Here is a 17824-nt window from a genome sequence, read left to right on the forward strand (position 1 = left end):
AGCAATCATCCTGCCTTACCCTCATGGAGTTGCTGGAATTATAGGAATGTGCCACCATGCCCCGGTGCCATTTATTTTAAATGGTATTGGCTACCTGGCCATGTTATGGCTACACAGGCCTGTTATCTCAGTGACTCTGGAGGCTGAGGCAGGAGGATCAGAAGTTCAAGGCCAGCCTGGGCAACTTAAACCCTGTCTCAAAACATCAAAAAATGAAAAAGGGCTCAGAATGTGGTTCAGTGGTAGAACACCACTGGGTTCAATCCCCAGAACTGGGGGGGGGGGGGGGGGGGGGGAGAAAGAAAAAGGCTGAATAATGTAAAGTAGCTATTGTAAATAAAATCTGAATGAAAAATTAGAAAGAGGGGCTGGGGTTGTGGCTCAGTGGTAGAGTGCTTGCCTAGCATATTGGAATCCCTGGGTTTGATCCTCAGCACCACATAAAATAAAGGCATTGTGTTGTGTCCATCTACACCCAAAAAATAAATATAAAAATAAATAAATAAAATATAGGTATTATGTCCAACTATAATCGAAAAACAAATATTAAAAAAAGTAGAGACATGTTTTTGAAATCCTTTATTTTCTAAAGGACTGTTTTAAAATTTTAAACTACAAAACAGACTCCATACATTCTGCCATAAATAAAAACAAACAATAAGGCAGGACTCTACATAAGCAAACCGAGAACAACTGTTTTTCAGAAAATGTGATAAAATGCTTTACAATCATAAGCCATCCAGTTTTTAAAATAAAACTGTGGAAAACTCACAATTCTTCAAGCGGGACATACAAGACACCCTTGAAGAGGGAACAAAATGTGGTTCTGCTGTTTTGTACTGTTCTCACATTTATGAAAACCTAATCTTGCTTAGAGCATAGGTCTGTTCCATATTCTAAAATTCACATAAGTTTGTCTTTTTCTCAAGAACCATATGATAGAGGCACCAATGACAATACAACTTTGTTTCCAAGAACCTTGTAACAAAGTATTGTCTCTTTTAAACATATGACTTAAGAGGCAAAAGGGAATCCTGGGTAAGAGTTTTCTCAGAGGCAGGTTTTGAGCCTGCTTCATCGAATTCGCTTCTGCTGCCGCGCTCTGTAAATGTCATGGACAGGAGGGACAACAGCTCCCTTTTCTTCATCTTCATCTGAATCCTCGTTGGGCCTTTTGACAGCCTTGGTGAGTACGGCGTTACTTTCCACTGGACCATTGCCTTCCACAGCCAGCTCTGGGGCCCCACCGGTAATGATCCTCACAGCTTCCTCAACAGCTGCAGAAACAGCAAGAAGACTGTTGGACAGTGTTTAAGATCATGCTACTGTGAAAGAATGAGCATGTTCTACTTTGGATACTTAATTAGCTCATTTCTTGGCTTATTAGCACAGCAAGGTAGTATTGCTGATTCTAAACTAAGGGAAAAGACCAAAACTGCTATTAAAACTAATTGTTTTCACAAGCCAGATTGGATAGTACATGTTCACATGGATAGAAAAGATAAGCTTATAGGACATTTAACTTAGAATCTGAATAAGTAAGTCTCTCTGTTCAAGAGAGTCCAGCCCACTCCTGGGTTTCATTATACTCCTGCAAGTTGGCTGGCTGGAGGGAGACTTCAATAGTAAAGAATAAGCAGCTCTCCTGCCTAGGAGACAAGAATGTGAATAACACTGAAAATGGAGTTCTCATTACTCACTATTTGGTATCTTGCATCTTCGGAAAATTTCCATCAGTTCATCCACTTGTACAAAAGGACCCTATTTTGACACATAAATTTTAATTACCAGTTACTGGGAAAGTTAAAATATCAGGAAAAGCATACAATGGGTGTAATCCCTAGAGCCAGTATATACCATGAAAATAGTGAACAAACCTGGAAACAGATCGGAGGAGGGAGAAGTTTCATCAAAACGACAGCTGCAGGGGGCACCGGAAATACTCCACCAGGGACAGGGTGTAAACCTGGAGCTGTGAGAGAAGGAAAGCATGATCCAAGTGGGATGGAAAAACTTCTGTGCAGGTTAGAGCTAAAATGAAGTAACTCGCACATAATGATTTTCTAGGTTTCTTTTTTTTGTTCTGGTCATTTTAAAATATGCTGTCAGTGCTTAACCCGCTTGACCAACTCAAATGGGTGAGACAGGAAATGCATTCTCAACCCTGTGGCCACCTGGAAACAGAAAAGTGACAAGTGACTTTGTGTAAGGAAATCCAGGCGCTGAACTGAAGTAAGTTTTTGTTGAGGACTTTCTGAGCTGCACGTCACTTGTTCATCAATCCTATTTAAAGGCAGTTAATCAATAGCATATTTAATCAGAAGGGCCTTGTTTTAAAAAGATCTAGAGGGGATACTATTAGTAACTGAATAATACCAAATAACACCACCAAGGTAAGTTTCCAGATATTCAAGTGATCTGCACCTACAGCATTTTTGAAAACTAAATATCACTACCAAAATGGGTTACTGGAATCTGGACCATAGAGTTTTGTTTTTTTTAGGACATTCTTAGTTTATCTGGTTCAAAGATTACTATCAAGTCACTTGTCACAGTAACCCTAAGTCTAATAATTAACCTACAATGGAAGGGCCATGTTACTTTCCCCCCACACCTTGGATTTAAATCCACAAACACACCGAAGCCTCGGTGCTGGATCTGAAGTCATGGCTTACGTGCTAAATGCCGTGGCTGAAATGGAATCATCTGCTGAGTGTCTGGTTTAGGGTATTCTGGTTTTCTATCCACTTCATCTTTCAGAACAGGCACTATAGAAGGAGCTACAACTGGGTCTGGAATTATAGCTGCTAGCTTAGCACGGGAGACATCCTGAAAATGCAGAACAGAAGAATCCTAAACCTGAAAAAGGGTCTTATAAATTGCACAGTTCTACAATCTTGAGGATACAGTGAGAATAATTGGGTTAAAACCACAGAGAGAATAGAGAGAGAAGCAAGAAGTTTAATGATGATAAAGACTGTTACTTAAAGGATAGCTACTGACTCTGAATACTTGGTGTTTTATGACCTTACCCTGATCCCATCTAAGGATCACTAGATTGTATTACCACATAAGTGACAGGAGACAAATTTGTCAAGCTCTTGTGGGAGAGGTTGTAAGATGACAGCAAACATAGGAGTGATTTGGAAGAAAATTTCAAGATTTTAGATATTCTTTTGACCCCTCCTTTCCACTAGAATTGAACACATCTGTTTCTTTAGGTGAGAAGCTTGGTTAGGGGAGGTCCTGCTGCATAAAGGTACAAATAAAAGGTTTGCCAGCACCTACACTCACGAGTAAGATTTTGCTAATGAAGAATGATTCCCAACATACTGCTGCGGGGGGAAAAAGGAACATATATATTAAACAACCACCATTTGTCAGTTTTCCTCCTGACATCTCCATTTTATAGAAGGGACTAAAGCACAAAGGGCCACATTTGTCATAAGAAATAGAGGTTTGGGAGCCTGGCATTTGACCTCAACCAATCCAGAGGCATCTTTTCAGTATACTGTCAGGTCTGAAAATGTGTTAACAGGCCCTGTCCCTTTTCACTCTTCTCAAATTTGCTTAGACAGTTGGTGACATCTGGTATTATATAGGCAAATCTAAATGACTAGGGACAATGGGAACTGCTTTTCTCTCTGACTTGCATGTACAAAACACATCACTGACCACCACATGAAGAAGTACATTAATTCTTTCCAAATAAGAATAGAAATAGAAATACAGGATGGAAAATTCATATTCAACAAGTAGTTATTTTCATTAACCTTAATTTTCATTTTCATCTTGGGAAAGTTCAAATAGCCTTGTTCTAATAAAGTAGTCTTAAAATGTCTTTGCCTTTTCATTAAGGAAACAAGAAGCAGAAGCCACTTGAGCAGTGATCCCATGAATACTAAGACTCCCCTGGTTGAGAATAGGAACCAGGGACTGGCACAGAACTAAGGGCGTCCACTAAAGAAAATGTCTGAAGCTGAATCATGGGGTAATTTTTCTGTTTTAATATGGTTCCAACACAGAGTGAGACTCAGACTAAAAGAGGGCAGTGAGGAAAAAAAATGATGGTCGCGAATACCCTAAAGTTAGCTGGCTTAAAGCAATCAAGCGAGGACTCTGGTGTATCCATCTTCCCTTTGGATTTCCAAAATCTTGATCTTTGTTCACATGGGACAGAAAGATCAAGAAATGATTGTTTTCTCAGCAAGGGCTATTTCTGGTGCTTCATAAACATTACATCTTTCCTCCTGACTTAAACAGGTTCCTGGACCGGATTTGATTTTTATGGCTCAGCAGTCTACATAGGAGAGTTCCATTCCTATTTGAGCCTATTTCCCTGAGGGCCACTGAAGGAGTGCTGTTTTAAGGCTATAAATCTCTCAGGAAATTTTATGAATTGAACAAGTTGTCACGTTTCCTCATTATGTTTTACAGAGTAGAACAGAAACTACATTTGGTTTAAGATCTATCAAAACACATTCATCAATTAGAAAAAAAGTAGTACCTAAGATGATATTCAGAATTTTTTTTCTTCCCTCCATACACTTTTCCACCACTCACAGGACATAAGATGTAAGGCACAGACAATTTCAGGAACAGAATGAAAGTATTTGTTAAATCTCATTTTTCAATTATTATTTTATTCAGCTACTTTTAATACTTGACGTTTCATACCAAGAAAAATCAGTGAATCTTTTTCTTGTTTATTTTTTGCAAATCTATTCTAAAACTAGATTAATTGATGTTTCAGAATTTACTCATTTAGAATGTTGGTTATCCATAAATCCTTCTAAAACATTGTTAAAACAAAAATACTACAGGCACCTTGATCCTTGGTACATACCTTATAACCCAGTGCCTTTAGTTCACTTGCAGAGCAAGGATATAAATCCATAAACTTATATCTGTCTACCAGCAAAGCTGTTTCTTTGCCTTCGTACTCTTCTTTGAATGCTGTAAACCGTCTTTTTTCCACTTTGAGGATACTGGCGAGATCACCAATATTACTTTCAAAAGCTAGAAACCGGGCCCAGATTTCTCTATAAGAAAAGAAATATAATTAATACTTGGTTATTCTGGTTTTAGGGCAAGGAGTCCATTTATCAAAAAGGAAAAGAAAAAAAAAAAAGAAAAGCCTGAATCTCTCCCCCTTTCTTCTTGAATTATAAAAAGCTCCTTTTTATCATAAAAACTTCCAAACTATAGAAAAAATGGAAGAGTATAATGAATACTTATACCATTACCCAGATTTAATAACAATATTTTGCCATATTTGGTTGATCTTATTTTTGAATGTAAATTATAATACTTCACCCTAAATACTTGAAATTTTCAGTTGTTTCTTATTTAGCATACTTTCCTATTCTTTGTGATCCATAAGAGACACTTATCTTAGGGTAAACTAAGTGGAAGAGTTGGAAAAAGAATCCAGAAAGATTTCTAATTTCTTCTGAATTTTGTTTAGTGGCATGAATTATAAATACATTTTCATCTTTTTCCCATGAATGTAGATCACTCAGGACAAACTTGTCTCATCATTGTTCCAACAACCAACAGTAAAGGTCTGAGATTACTAAATGTACATAAGAATATATTGAGTACCTACGATATACCAGGTACAGGGCTATCAGAAAAATCCTACACTGGTAGGTATTATTGTGACTCAGAAAGTGAGGATTGGTGAGTTTTAAAATATGCCCAGTGTCTATGTGGGCTGAGCTGGAAATTAAACCCAAGACCCCAAAGCCTTACTATTTCTACTGTGTTGTTCCTCTGTCTGGTATGACTGACAAGAGTCAAAACCACAAACTGGGGACACAATATATAAAACAAACTTTCAATATGTAAAAACAGTCTGCTTTGGATTTTTGAGGTAAAAACTTCCGAAGTCCTCATTCTTATCAATTTCTAGAGATATAGTAAACTAGAAAGACATTAAATATTTAATAATAAATTAGGAAGGCATCTCTCAAAACAATTCTAATCCTTATGGGAAAATAATCAAGTATGAAAATATTACAGGTAAGTAAAATGAACCTTGGGAGAGAAGGGGACTCTATCTCCTAAAGGCCCACTCAAGCAGACATTCAATCCTAACTGGAGGATGAAGGCTGCCCTTGGAACCTGACTGATGCATTTTCACAATGACTTACCCAGACTTCTCCGGAGGAAGGCTTCCAGATGTCAAAACTCGTTCAAACAAAACTCGGGTATTATTGTCCTCTAGGATATTTAACAAATTTTAAATATTAAAAAAAGTCAGTTTTACAATTTAACAATATATTTTTACAAGCATTATTTCAACTTAATCCTCACAAAAATCCTCTGCAGAAAGGTAACTATTGTCACACCTGACTTTTACAGATAAGGAAACTTGAGGTTCAAAAGAATTGAGTAATTTTGATTTGTTTATTGTCATTGCGTAACAGAGCTGTAACTAGAAACCAGGTTTTTTTTTTTTTTTTTACCTCTAGTTCAGCTCTCTGTACTACACTGCAGTTGTAATATAAGCAGTGACATAATAACTCAGGCTACTAACATTTAAAAAATAACAAGTTCAAACTTAGTTACAATTGAGTTTCTTTTTTTTTTTAAGATACCAGGACTAATCTACATTTCATTATTTTACCATCTTGTAGAGAAACAATAATATCTAGACTGAGAAGCAAATAGTAAATGAATTAAAGAATAGTTGCCAGAGTAGATTAAACTTTAAGTCTTAGGAGTTCCTCTGCAATTGAAAGTGGGGAAACAAAATTTGTTAAACTGTAAGGGACTTTTTAAAATTTAAGAATACAGTAGTAAATCCAACAATCATTGAATTGTATAATTCAAATGGGTGCATTTATGATATGTAAATTATACTCAATAAAGTTGTTTTTAAAATAACTAAAATAGCTGGGTTTGATGGCACACGCTTGTAATCCCAGAGGTTTTGGAGGCTGAGGCAGGAGGATCATGAGTTCAAAGCCAGCCTCAGTGAGGCCCTAAGTGGCTACTTAGAAAAAGTAAAACTCTAGTAGAGGGTTTTTTTTTACTATCTATAGATAGTAAAAAGGACTGGGGATGTGGGCTGGAGTTGTGGCTCAGTGGCAGAGTGCTTGCCTAGCACACATGAGGCACTGGGTTCAATCCTCGGCACCACATAAAAAAATTTTTTTTAAATAAAAAAAAAAAAAAATACACCTACAACTAAAAAAAAAAAAAAAAAAAAAAAAAAAAAAGTAAACAAAATTCTAGTGCAGTGACTGTTTTTTTGTTTGTTTGTTTTGGTGCTGGGGATCAAACCCAGGGCCTTGTGCATGCAAGGCAAGCACTCCACCAACTGAGCTCCAGCCCAAGTAACTGGTTTTTATTGCCTTAGGGTATTTATTCAATTTACTCCAAGTTCCTATGCAAGATAAACCCGAGAGAGAGTAAATGTATTATGCCAAAGAAGTGGCACCAACTTTATTCACAACTTTCAATTTCACACATTAAACTTTTAAAAAATGTTAAATACTGCATTTTATCCTTTTTGCTTTATCCCAAGCTTTGCTACAGATACATTTCTTACCATCCCACATAGAAGTTACATGCCATGTTCTTTGCCTGGAATAATGCCTTTTTCTCTTTGTCTGGCTATTTCTTATTTTTCTCTCTGTTTTTGTTTTTGGTTCTGGGGTGGAGCCCAGAGGTGCACTACTACTGAGCACATCCCAGTTTTATTTTGAGATGGTCTCTCTAAGTTGCCAAGGCTGGCCTGGAATCTGTGATCCTCCTGATTGCAAGTGTGTACACCATGCCCAGATATTTCTCTTTTTTGAAGATGCAACTCATGAGGCCTTCTCTATGACACCCTTTAGAACAACACTGTCCAAAAGAAATACAATGGGAACAAGTATGTAATTTTAAATTTCTGAGCCAGGTATGGTTGCACATGCCTTGCGATCCCAGCAACTTGTAAAGCTGAGGCAAGAGAATACCAAGTTTGAAGCCAGCTTGGGCAATTTATCAGGAACCTATCTCAAAATAAAAAAGGGGTATAATTCCATTGGTAGAGCACCCCTGGATTCAATCTCTAGTACCACAAAAATAAAAATAAAAAATTTTGTTGGTACCATGGATTGAACCCAGGGTTGCTGAACCACTGAGCCATATCCCCAGTACTTTAAAAAAAAACTTTTTTTTTTTTTTAAATTTCAAGACAATCCCACTAAGTTTCTGAGGTTGTCCCCAAACTTGCAATTCTCCTGCCTCAGCCTCCCTAGTTGCTGGGATTACTGATGTGTGCCACCATAACCAGCTAAATAAATATTTTTAGAAGTAAATTTTCTGCTATTCTAGAGTAAAATGAGAAATTAATTTTAATATAGTTTATTCATTTCAACATGTAATCAATAAGAAAAATTAAGAAATCTTACATTCTTTTTTTTTAATACTAAATCTGAAGTCTGGTTAAGCAATTAAATTTTGCATGTCTTTGACTTAAGCAGTCCATAAATGTTAACTATTTGTGATCATTATGATCATTATGACATGCAAAATTTAATTGCTTAATCCTCAAGAATTCTATGGAAGTTTTCCCTGTTCTGACCATTCTACAGATGAGAACATTGCAGAGTAAGATTATACACCTAACTTCATAACTATGCCACAGTGAAGACTGATGATGCAATTGTATTTTTACATCAAAGTCTTCTGTGACCAGAAGAATATAGTCCTGGTCATCTTTGTATTCCTGGTCCTTAGTAAAAGAAGGTAATGAATAAATGCTTGACAGCTAGTTAGAGGAATGAAGGAACTATCTAAGATATTGAACTTGGGAAAAAACAATGTTGACATCAGATATCATGCTCATGTTAAGAAAATAGTAAGATAAATACATATACTAGTAATTATTCTAAAAAAAGTAAAGCAAATAGTTTAAGATTAGTGAGGAACATAAACTTCATTCAAGAAAATTTATCAATTAAATGCCCTACTATCTCACTTTTTGAGGTTAAGTCTTTTTCCAGAGTGTAGTCACTAAACTGAAATTAAAAAATAAACATTTGACTTTTTTATACTATTTAGGATATAATGATACTATCTTTTATATATGCTATATTTTTCTGAAATACTAAAATTATTGATATATGCTTATAATATCTCATTCTATAATCATTTACACATAATTTCATATTTCTCTTTTTTAAAATTTATTTTTGCTGGTACCAGGGATTGAACCAAGGTTCTCAGACATGCCAGGCAAGTGCTCTGCCACTGAGCTACATCCCCAGCCCATGTATACTTCTGCCTTAAACCAACTTTTACACAATGTTTATTTTAATAGTCAAGAAGTTGCATATCAAACTGTGGAACCAACCTAGATGCCCTTCATTAGATGAATGGATTAAAAAAATGTGGCATATATACACAATGGAATATTTCTCACTATAAAAGAGAATAAAATCATGGCATTTGCAGGTAAATGGGTGGAATTAGAGAAGATAAGGCTAAGTAAAATTAGTCAATCCCCAAAAAACAAATGCTGAATGTTTTCTCTGATATAAGGAGGCTGATTCATAGTGGGGTAGGGAGGGGGAGCATGGGAGGAATAGATGAACTCTAGATAGGGCAGAGGGATGGGATGGTAAGAGAGGGGGCATGGGGTTAGAAATGATAGTGGAATGTGATGGACATTGTTATCCAAAGTACATGTGTGAAGACATGAATGGGTGTGAATATACTTTGTGTACAACCAGAGATATGAAAAATAGTGCTGTATATGTGTAATAAGAATTATAATGCATTCCACTGCATATATAAATTTTAAAAATTAACTAAAAATAAATTAATTTAAAAAAAGAAGTTGCATATCCTGGACTATAGGTAACTAGACTAAATTTTATACACACACACATATGAATGAATGAATTACCTAGCACAAAACCTGGCACATACTAGGACCTCAATAAAAGATGGCTGTATTATTGTCATTATAACAGCCGAATAAAAATCAAGAGGCTAATAAACATAATATCCTTTAAAATTTCTTTCCCAGTAGCCTCATGTAGCTTTTACTACATGGACATCTCTGAGTATTGGTGGCTAGAGGTTTTTTTTGTATGTGTTTTGTTTGATAATGCTGGGGGTCAAACCCAGGGCCTTGTAATGTTAGGCAAGTGTTCTACCACTGAGCTACATCCCCAGCTGACGAGGATTTATTTTTGTCAGTTCTTTCCCAGGAGATGAGAAATGAGTTGCCCACAGTCAGAAATGAACATCAACAACTCTGTGTCTCTTAACTCTTGACTTTGTAGCTTTATCCTACTTATAACAAAACTTTGCTGATCAAAGCCATTCTGAAGTCAAAAGACATCATTATTCAATAAATATAAACTCCTGGTTGACAGGCTACAAATATTTCTTGGGTGGTTATCAAGTGGGTGGTTTTGATGTGATGTCAGAATTATAATACATTCAAGAAGGAAAAACTTAGCAATATAATATCAGATGGTTTAATATTAAGTACCATTAAAGCTTCTAGAATTAACTTACCATTGAGGTGAGAGAGATAGTCAATATAGGCCAGGACATATTCTGGGATGTCTCCATATTTCTTCAGTCCCAGCTCAAAAATCTTAAAGGCAACCGATTTGTCCTACAAGTAAAGACAGCCAAGTATTGATTTCTATGAAATGTCAGATAAGAATATTAAAACTACAATACCTAAATATGACAAGATATGAAAGAATTAAAATGAAAATTAAAACCATGTTAAGTAAAAATTACTAAGCTAAAAATCAGCCAGTGGAGTTTAGGTTCAGAAATATGGGGTTTAAAACAAATAAATAAGCCAGATGCGGGGGGCACACCTGCAATCCCAGTGGCGGGGGAAGCTGAGACAGGAGGATCACATGTTCAAAACCAGCCTCAGCAAAAGTGAGGTAAAGCAACTCAGTGAGACCCTGTCTCTAAATAAAGTACAAAATTGGGCTGGGGATGTAGCTTATTGGTTGAGTGCTCCTGAGTTCAATCCCTGATAACCAAAAATAAATAAATAGATAGGTAGATAGATAAATAAAATAGAAAACAGAAATATGGAGTTTAAGCTGGGCATGGTGGCACTTACCTATAATACCAACAATTTGGGAGGCTGAGGCAGGAGTATTACAAGTTTGAGGCCAGCCTTAGTAACTGGCTTAATAAAAAAAAAAAAAAAAAAGGTGGAAGGGGTGCTGGAGATGTAGCTCAGTGGCAAAACACCCTGAGTTCAATCCTGATATTAAAAAAAAAAAAAGAGGAAGGAAGGGAAGGAAGGAAAGAAAGAAGAGAGGGAATGGAGGAAGGGAGGGAGGGAGAGAGGGAAGCATGGCAGCGCTTGCTTGTAGTCCCAAGTGCCTGAGGCTGAGACAACAGAAGGAATTGAACCTGAGAGTTCATGGCTTAAAGGTCAACCTGGGCAACACTGCAAGGTCTATCATTTTCAAATAAAAAAGTAAAATAAAAGGAAATTTGGGGTTTAATAAGGCATAAAGCCATAAATTAGCAGGCAGCTAGTGATTTGGATAACATTCCACATCATTTTACAAATAAACACTTTTCCTTTATGAAATGAATTAAAGTTTAATGACAGAAACTAGAACTACTTTTCTTTTAATTAATGTTTTCAGATAAAGAAGACTACTTCATCTTTATATATGTATTTCAATATTTACCTTACTACAGTAATACTCCATGAGTGCTGCAGTAACATAGACATGGTGGCGGGTTCTGGTATCTTCTCTTGCTTTTTTAAATATCATTCGTCCAGATTTGATACCTTCTGCTCTCCTTGCAAATTTCATATATTGAATATATACCTTTGCAAAAAAAATTACATATATATTTACACACACACACACACACACACACACACACACACATATATATTTGTGTTACAGAAATTAGGCAGAATGTAATCTCTGTAGCATCACTAGCTTACCTGATTCCTATGCTAATGATTCCTATAAGAAAGTAATCCTCAACACCCAAAAAATTAGAAAGTAGGATTATAGAAGATGCATTATTTATAAACTACTTTTTCTGTTATTAGAGATGCATGCTAATTAATGTGTTTTTGTTTTTTATTGAGATATGATTCATATATCACAAAATTCACCATTTAAAGTATTTACTCCAGTGTTTTTTAACATAATCAAAAGGTTGTACGATCATCACCATATAATTCTAGACTATGCAAATTAAATTTTAAGGGGCAGGGACTGGGGTTGTAACTTAATGGTAGAGCACTTGCCTAGCACATGTGAGGCACTGGGTTCAAGTCTCAGCACCACATATAAATAAATAAAATAAAGGTCCATTGACAACTAAAACAATATTAAAAAAATTAAAGGGGGAATTCCATTCCCAGTACAATAAATAAATAAATAGATAGATAGATAAATATTGGGCTAGAGATGTAGGTTAGTAGTAGAGCACTTACCTAGCATGCACAAAACCCTGGGTTCAATCCCCAGAACCAGAAAAAAAAACAATTAAATACACAAAGTTGGATAACTAATAAAGTAAAAAAATTGATGTGGTACAAATTTGTTTAAAAAATTAATAGGCTGGGTGCAGTGGAGTACCTTTTTAATCCCAGGAGCTCAGGACGCTGAGGCAGGAGAATTGAAAGCTTAAAGCCAGCCTCAAAAACTTAGTGAGGCCCTGAGCAACTTAGTGATCCTGTCTCAAAATAAAATATATCCTTAATTGCCTATATATATAAAGGGTTGAGAGTGTGGTGCAATGGTTAGTGCATCTGAGTTCAACTCCCAATACAAAAAAAAAATTAAGTATATAAATTTTAAGAAAAAATGTGAAAGTACTCAAAAAGACTCCATTAGTGAATTATAAAATCTATAAAATGCAATGTTTGATTTAATGCTATATATTTTATAATACATGTTTAACTTTGCATTTTACTGGTTTATTTAGAAGGCCCACTATTTATTTTCCAAAGATCATATAGTAGAACTTCACTGATAAACTATGACCCATTTTATACCTAATACCTTCAGAGTTCCCCACCCATAATGAATGTGCAATGTTTTTTTTTTAATGAAGTAATGACTGTTAGCAGGGACCTGGTTAGTTTTGGTTAGTTTGGATGGGTGGATGGATGGATGAAGTATATGAATTCTTCAAGGAAAGGAATTTATTGAGTTTGTCATTTTTATTACTGCAGTATAGCACAATATACAGATGCCAGCAATTTTTGCAGGATATATCAGCCGTGTTAGTTTTTAAATGATGACTAAATGTAAGCAATTAAGGCAGTAGAATCCCAATATAAATATACAAAAGAAGCAATATGGTGTAGTTGGTGTAAAGCAGTGAATCTAGTCATAGGTCTCTAGCTATGGGTTACAGAAAGCACCTCTGTAGCTGTTTCATACTGCAGCGTTAAAAAGAAAACCAGAGTAGAATTCAAACCAGCATTCGACAGCAACTCTGATGGGAAAGTGATGGCCAGGAGAGGGGTCACATAAGGGAATTTTGGGGAAGGTGAAGGAAATGTTTTGTATCTTGATTGTGATGGTGTCCCATGACTCAATGTTGTTTATCAAGAATCATATAACTAGACAAAAAAAAAGAGTATATTTTACCATATGTAAGTTATCTTGTTGTTAAATCAGACTGTCAAGATAGAAAAGAAAGATTTGTAAAGTTACTCACCAAGGTGGGGTCAATATCCTCAATTGCCAGAAGTCTGTTATATATACTGTGAACCTTCTCATACTTCATGCGACTCTGAGGTGGTAGAGAAGTGAAAAAAAAAAAAAAAAAAAAAAAAAAAAAATATATATATATATATATATATATACACACACACACATACACACACACAAATCCATGCAAGATTTGAGCTCTAAGGAATACAGGGGCTGTATCCCCACCCCCATTGCAAACACCAATGGCTCCTGTACTGAACATAAATAAATATAAGCTAAGAACTAACAACTTTTTACTCTGTATCATTTCTGGCTAACAAAAGCAATATGCCAGCAAAGAAGCGTACAGAAAAAAATTAGTCATGCAGTAAAAAACTGAATTATAAAGTTTGAAACATTTTTACTCACCTCTTCATAATCTGCATATGCAAAATAAAGAAGCATATTTTTCTTTAATAAAGTGCTTATGGCTCTTTCATATATATTAGCAGCTTCATCACTAAATAATTTGGCATTATTCATATCCTAGGAGATAAAAAAGAAGGAAGTATGCTTCAATAATTTAAATATAGTCAAAAGTGTTTAAAACTAATATAACTGCATCTAATTTTATGTATACATATCTAAAAAAACACAAGACACTCTCAGAAGTCTAACAAAATTCCAAGATTTCTTCCTATTTTTTTTTGATGTTGGGGGAACATTAAGCACATGCTCTACCACTGAGCTACACCCCCAGCCCACTATTATTTTTTATTTTTCTAGTTGTAGTTGGACATGATACCTTTATTTTATTTATTTATTTTTTATGTGGTGCTGAGGATAGAACCCAGTGCCTGGTACATGCTAGGTGAGCACTCTAATGCTGAGCCACAACCCCAGCCCCACTACCATTATTTTAACTTACAAGATAATCCTGCACATACTGTGGTTCATCATTTAATATTAAAAAAAAATCCACTATATTTTTAATTCTAAGCAATCTAATCATATGAATATCATAAGACTCAAATTGACATGAGTTTAAATTTTCTAACACTTGCCAGGCACGGTGGCGCATGCCTATAATCCCAGTGACTTGGGAGGCTGAGGCAGAAAATCAGGAGTTCAAAGCCAGCCTCAAGAATGGTAAGGACTAAGCAACTCAATGCAAGATTTGACCCTGTCTGTAAATAAAATACACACACACAAAAAAAGAGCTGGGAATAAGGCTCAGTCGTCGAGTGCTCCTGAGTTCAATCCTCAGTACCAAAAAAAATACACACACACACACACACACACACACACATTCTAACACTTAACACTTTGTTACTCAAATTCAGTGCTATATTTTTCAGAAAATCGCTGCCATATCAACATCACAAAAAGCTCATGAGGAGTGTAATACTTACTCCCTTCTCTGCAAGCAGTTTACTTGACTGTTCGAGATACTGGGCAGCTTCATACCAAATATCAGGGTGATGGCCAAGAACAAGCAGGCACTGTTCATAAGCAAACATTACTAAGGGAAGACATGCACAAACAAAACTCAATTAAAATAAATATTATTTTGAAACTATCAATATGCATCACAAGTAAATTTTTAGGCTCAAATACTCAATAATAAATGGTAAGTTGGAAATCAAAAGCTTTATCCACCCAAGCCCCATCTGCCCATAATTTATTGTTAATATTTACTGAGCACCAACTTTATGCTAGAATGTGAAATGCACTGTGAGTATACTAATGAATAAGATCTTTATATACACTAAGTAAGTAAATATAAAAATTACTAAAATGAGAGAAGTACAATATACTCCTAAACCTCACAATAGCAGGATTTAAAATAGTTTACAGATTCAAGGCAGGCTTCACTAAAAAATTGACATCTAAAGCAGAACCTGAAGGAGGGATAGAAGATGGTCAGATGAGGAATGGGAATAACTCAGTGTAGAGTACTAGCCTAGCATGAGCAAGGCCCTAGGTTCAATCTCCAATAGTAGGTGCAGGGGGTGGGCAGGAGAGGGTCAGTTGAAAAATAAATGGACAGAGGAAGGATGGGGTAAATTTTAAAAATGACATAGGCAAAGGAAGTAGTATTTGCAAAGGCCTATAGGTGAGTGAGCAGGGCAAGATTGATAAATTCAATAAAGTTCCAAATTCTAGTCTGTCAGTGGCAGAGTAGTTTGCATCAGACTATACTTTCTGAAATATCAATTATAGACTAAAGCTTGGGTGTAACTCTATGGAAAGATGTGTATTCAGCATGCATACACAAGGCCTAGGGTCCAATCCCCAGTATGCTCCCTAGCTCAAGAGAGAAAAGAAAAATACAAAAATACAAAAACAACTCTTACAAATGTACTAGAAAGCCAGGCATGGTGACATATGCATATAGTTGTAATTATTTGGGAGGATCACTTGAGCTCACAGGTTTAAAACTAGCCTAGGCAACATAGTGAGACCCTATCTCAAAACAAAAACAAAAACAAAACAAAACAAATTTTTTAAAGTATCAGAAAATGACCAAAAGGAACAGAAATCTAAGCAGATTGATCCCTTGAAATAAAAGGGAACTATGTTGGGTGAAATCCATATTTAATATGGCTTTTTCTTCAAAGGGCACATCCATGCCCATGCAACTCTATGGTAGCTAGAATTCAAGTAAAAATTCTTACTACCTCAAAGTAACACAAAGTTGTAGGCTATGGGAACAGCGGGAAATTCCAAAAATGAAAGAGCCAGAGCTGGAAAATCAAGGCACAAATGTCCTCAAATCTTTAACTAATCCCTGAAATATACATACGTTGGAAAGAATACAGAGTCCAGTAGGAAGCAAAACCAAAAGACTGACTTGAACTGATATCTTAGCAGCTGCCTATCACAAGGGATACCAAGTTTGGTATTTGAATCTAATCCCAAAGGTTTGAGTAAATACCTTAATGGATTTTCCATTATGTTGTAGGAGTAAAGATTATGTCCCAGGACTAAGGAATTTACCCTGAGATTAAGGATAAAACTAAAACAGACCTATCTTAATAGTATAAAACCAAATCTCTACCAACTTTAAGTCATCTGTCAATAAATTTAACTTCCTATTAAATAAAACTCAACATTCTTCTGTGGATGTGGAAGATAAAAGAATCCAAAGCCTTTACAATGTATCACTTGTACATTGGTACATTGTCCAAAAGAAAAAACAGGACTGTATAACAAGTAAAGAAACAGAAAAACTGACCCATAGCCAAGAGAAAAATCAGAAAGGAAACTATCTCCATGAGCTAATGGCCTAGATGTTGAAATCAGGAGACAAGGACTTTTTAACCAATGTTACCTGTTCAAGGGTTTAAAGAAAAAGATGGTAACATACAAAATCTCAACAGACAAATGGAAACTATAAAAAAGGAACTTAGAACTGAAAAGTATAGTACATGAAATGAAGAATTTACTAAAAGTGCAACAGAAAGTTGGATAAAATAAAACAAAGAGGCAGTGCACATTATGAAATCTGGAGAACATAAGAAAAAAGGATTATCCTCACTAATCTGTGGGATAATATCAAGTGGCCTAACAGGCATGTAGTTGGAGTCCCAGGAGGGTTAATCTTGTTACCTCTTTTTGTTATAAGGGTCTGATCCTCTGTACGAAGAGGGTTGCTCTTTTCCCACTGTATATATTTCTTCCACATATCTACCTGCTGAGCTTCTTGAGGAGTATTCTGTGGAGGCACTGAAGGAGCATTGCGGTCCAAGCCTTTCATTACTGTCTCATATTCCTAAACAAGAAGCATTTAAAATTCTTTGGTGATACTGGAACCACTCAGATATGGAGGATGGAGATGATCAGTTCTGAGTATTACCCATGCATAAATAGATTCCCAGGAGTGGGTGAATAGACCACCCAGGGGCCCTTTTTGGAGGTAATCTACAAAGGTTGCTCTCTAGGATATACTAGTTGACCAATAACATGACTGAAGATCTGGTGGATTACTGCCATCTTTGGAGAATCTCTTTTTAAATTACTTACTGGTTACTTTTCCTAACTTCTAAGAATGGAAAGACATGCACACTATAAGATTTGTCCCTGAGAGCTATGTTATTAAAGAAGTATACTCTGAGTGCAGAATAGTACAGTTTTCTGATGAACACATATAAGCAAATATA

General features: G+C 35.7%; 1 protein-coding gene across 1 annotated transcript in view; it reads right to left on the minus strand.

Moving 5' to 3' along the window:
• Positions 1-564: 564 nt before the first annotated feature.
• The window catches only part of Cstf3 (cleavage stimulation factor subunit 3), a 77317-nt gene continuing 60057 nt past the window's right edge, over positions 565-17824 (minus strand). Inside the window, exons 10-21 of the mRNA XM_076847021.1 lie at positions 17274-17436; positions 15074-15183; positions 14091-14207; positions 13687-13761; positions 11685-11828; positions 10525-10627; positions 6156-6225; positions 4847-5042; positions 2676-2829; positions 1878-1972; positions 1701-1761; positions 565-1277 (exon numbers count right to left, since the gene is read on the minus strand). Coding sequence (XP_076703136.1) covers positions 1075-1277; positions 1701-1761; positions 1878-1972; positions 2676-2829; positions 4847-5042; positions 6156-6225; positions 10525-10627; positions 11685-11828; positions 13687-13761; positions 14091-14207; positions 15074-15183; positions 17274-17436 — 1491 coding nt within the window. The 3' untranslated portion in view covers positions 565-1074. The remainder of the gene's footprint in view (positions 1278-1700; positions 1762-1877; positions 1973-2675; positions 2830-4846; positions 5043-6155; positions 6226-10524; positions 10628-11684; positions 11829-13686; positions 13762-14090; positions 14208-15073; positions 15184-17273; positions 17437-17824) is intronic.

Source organism: Callospermophilus lateralis, chromosome 2 (assembly GCF_048772815.1).
Source record: "Callospermophilus lateralis isolate mCalLat2 chromosome 2, mCalLat2.hap1, whole genome shotgun sequence".
Classification (NCBI taxonomy): Eukaryota; Metazoa; Chordata; class Mammalia; order Rodentia; family Sciuridae; genus Callospermophilus; species Callospermophilus lateralis.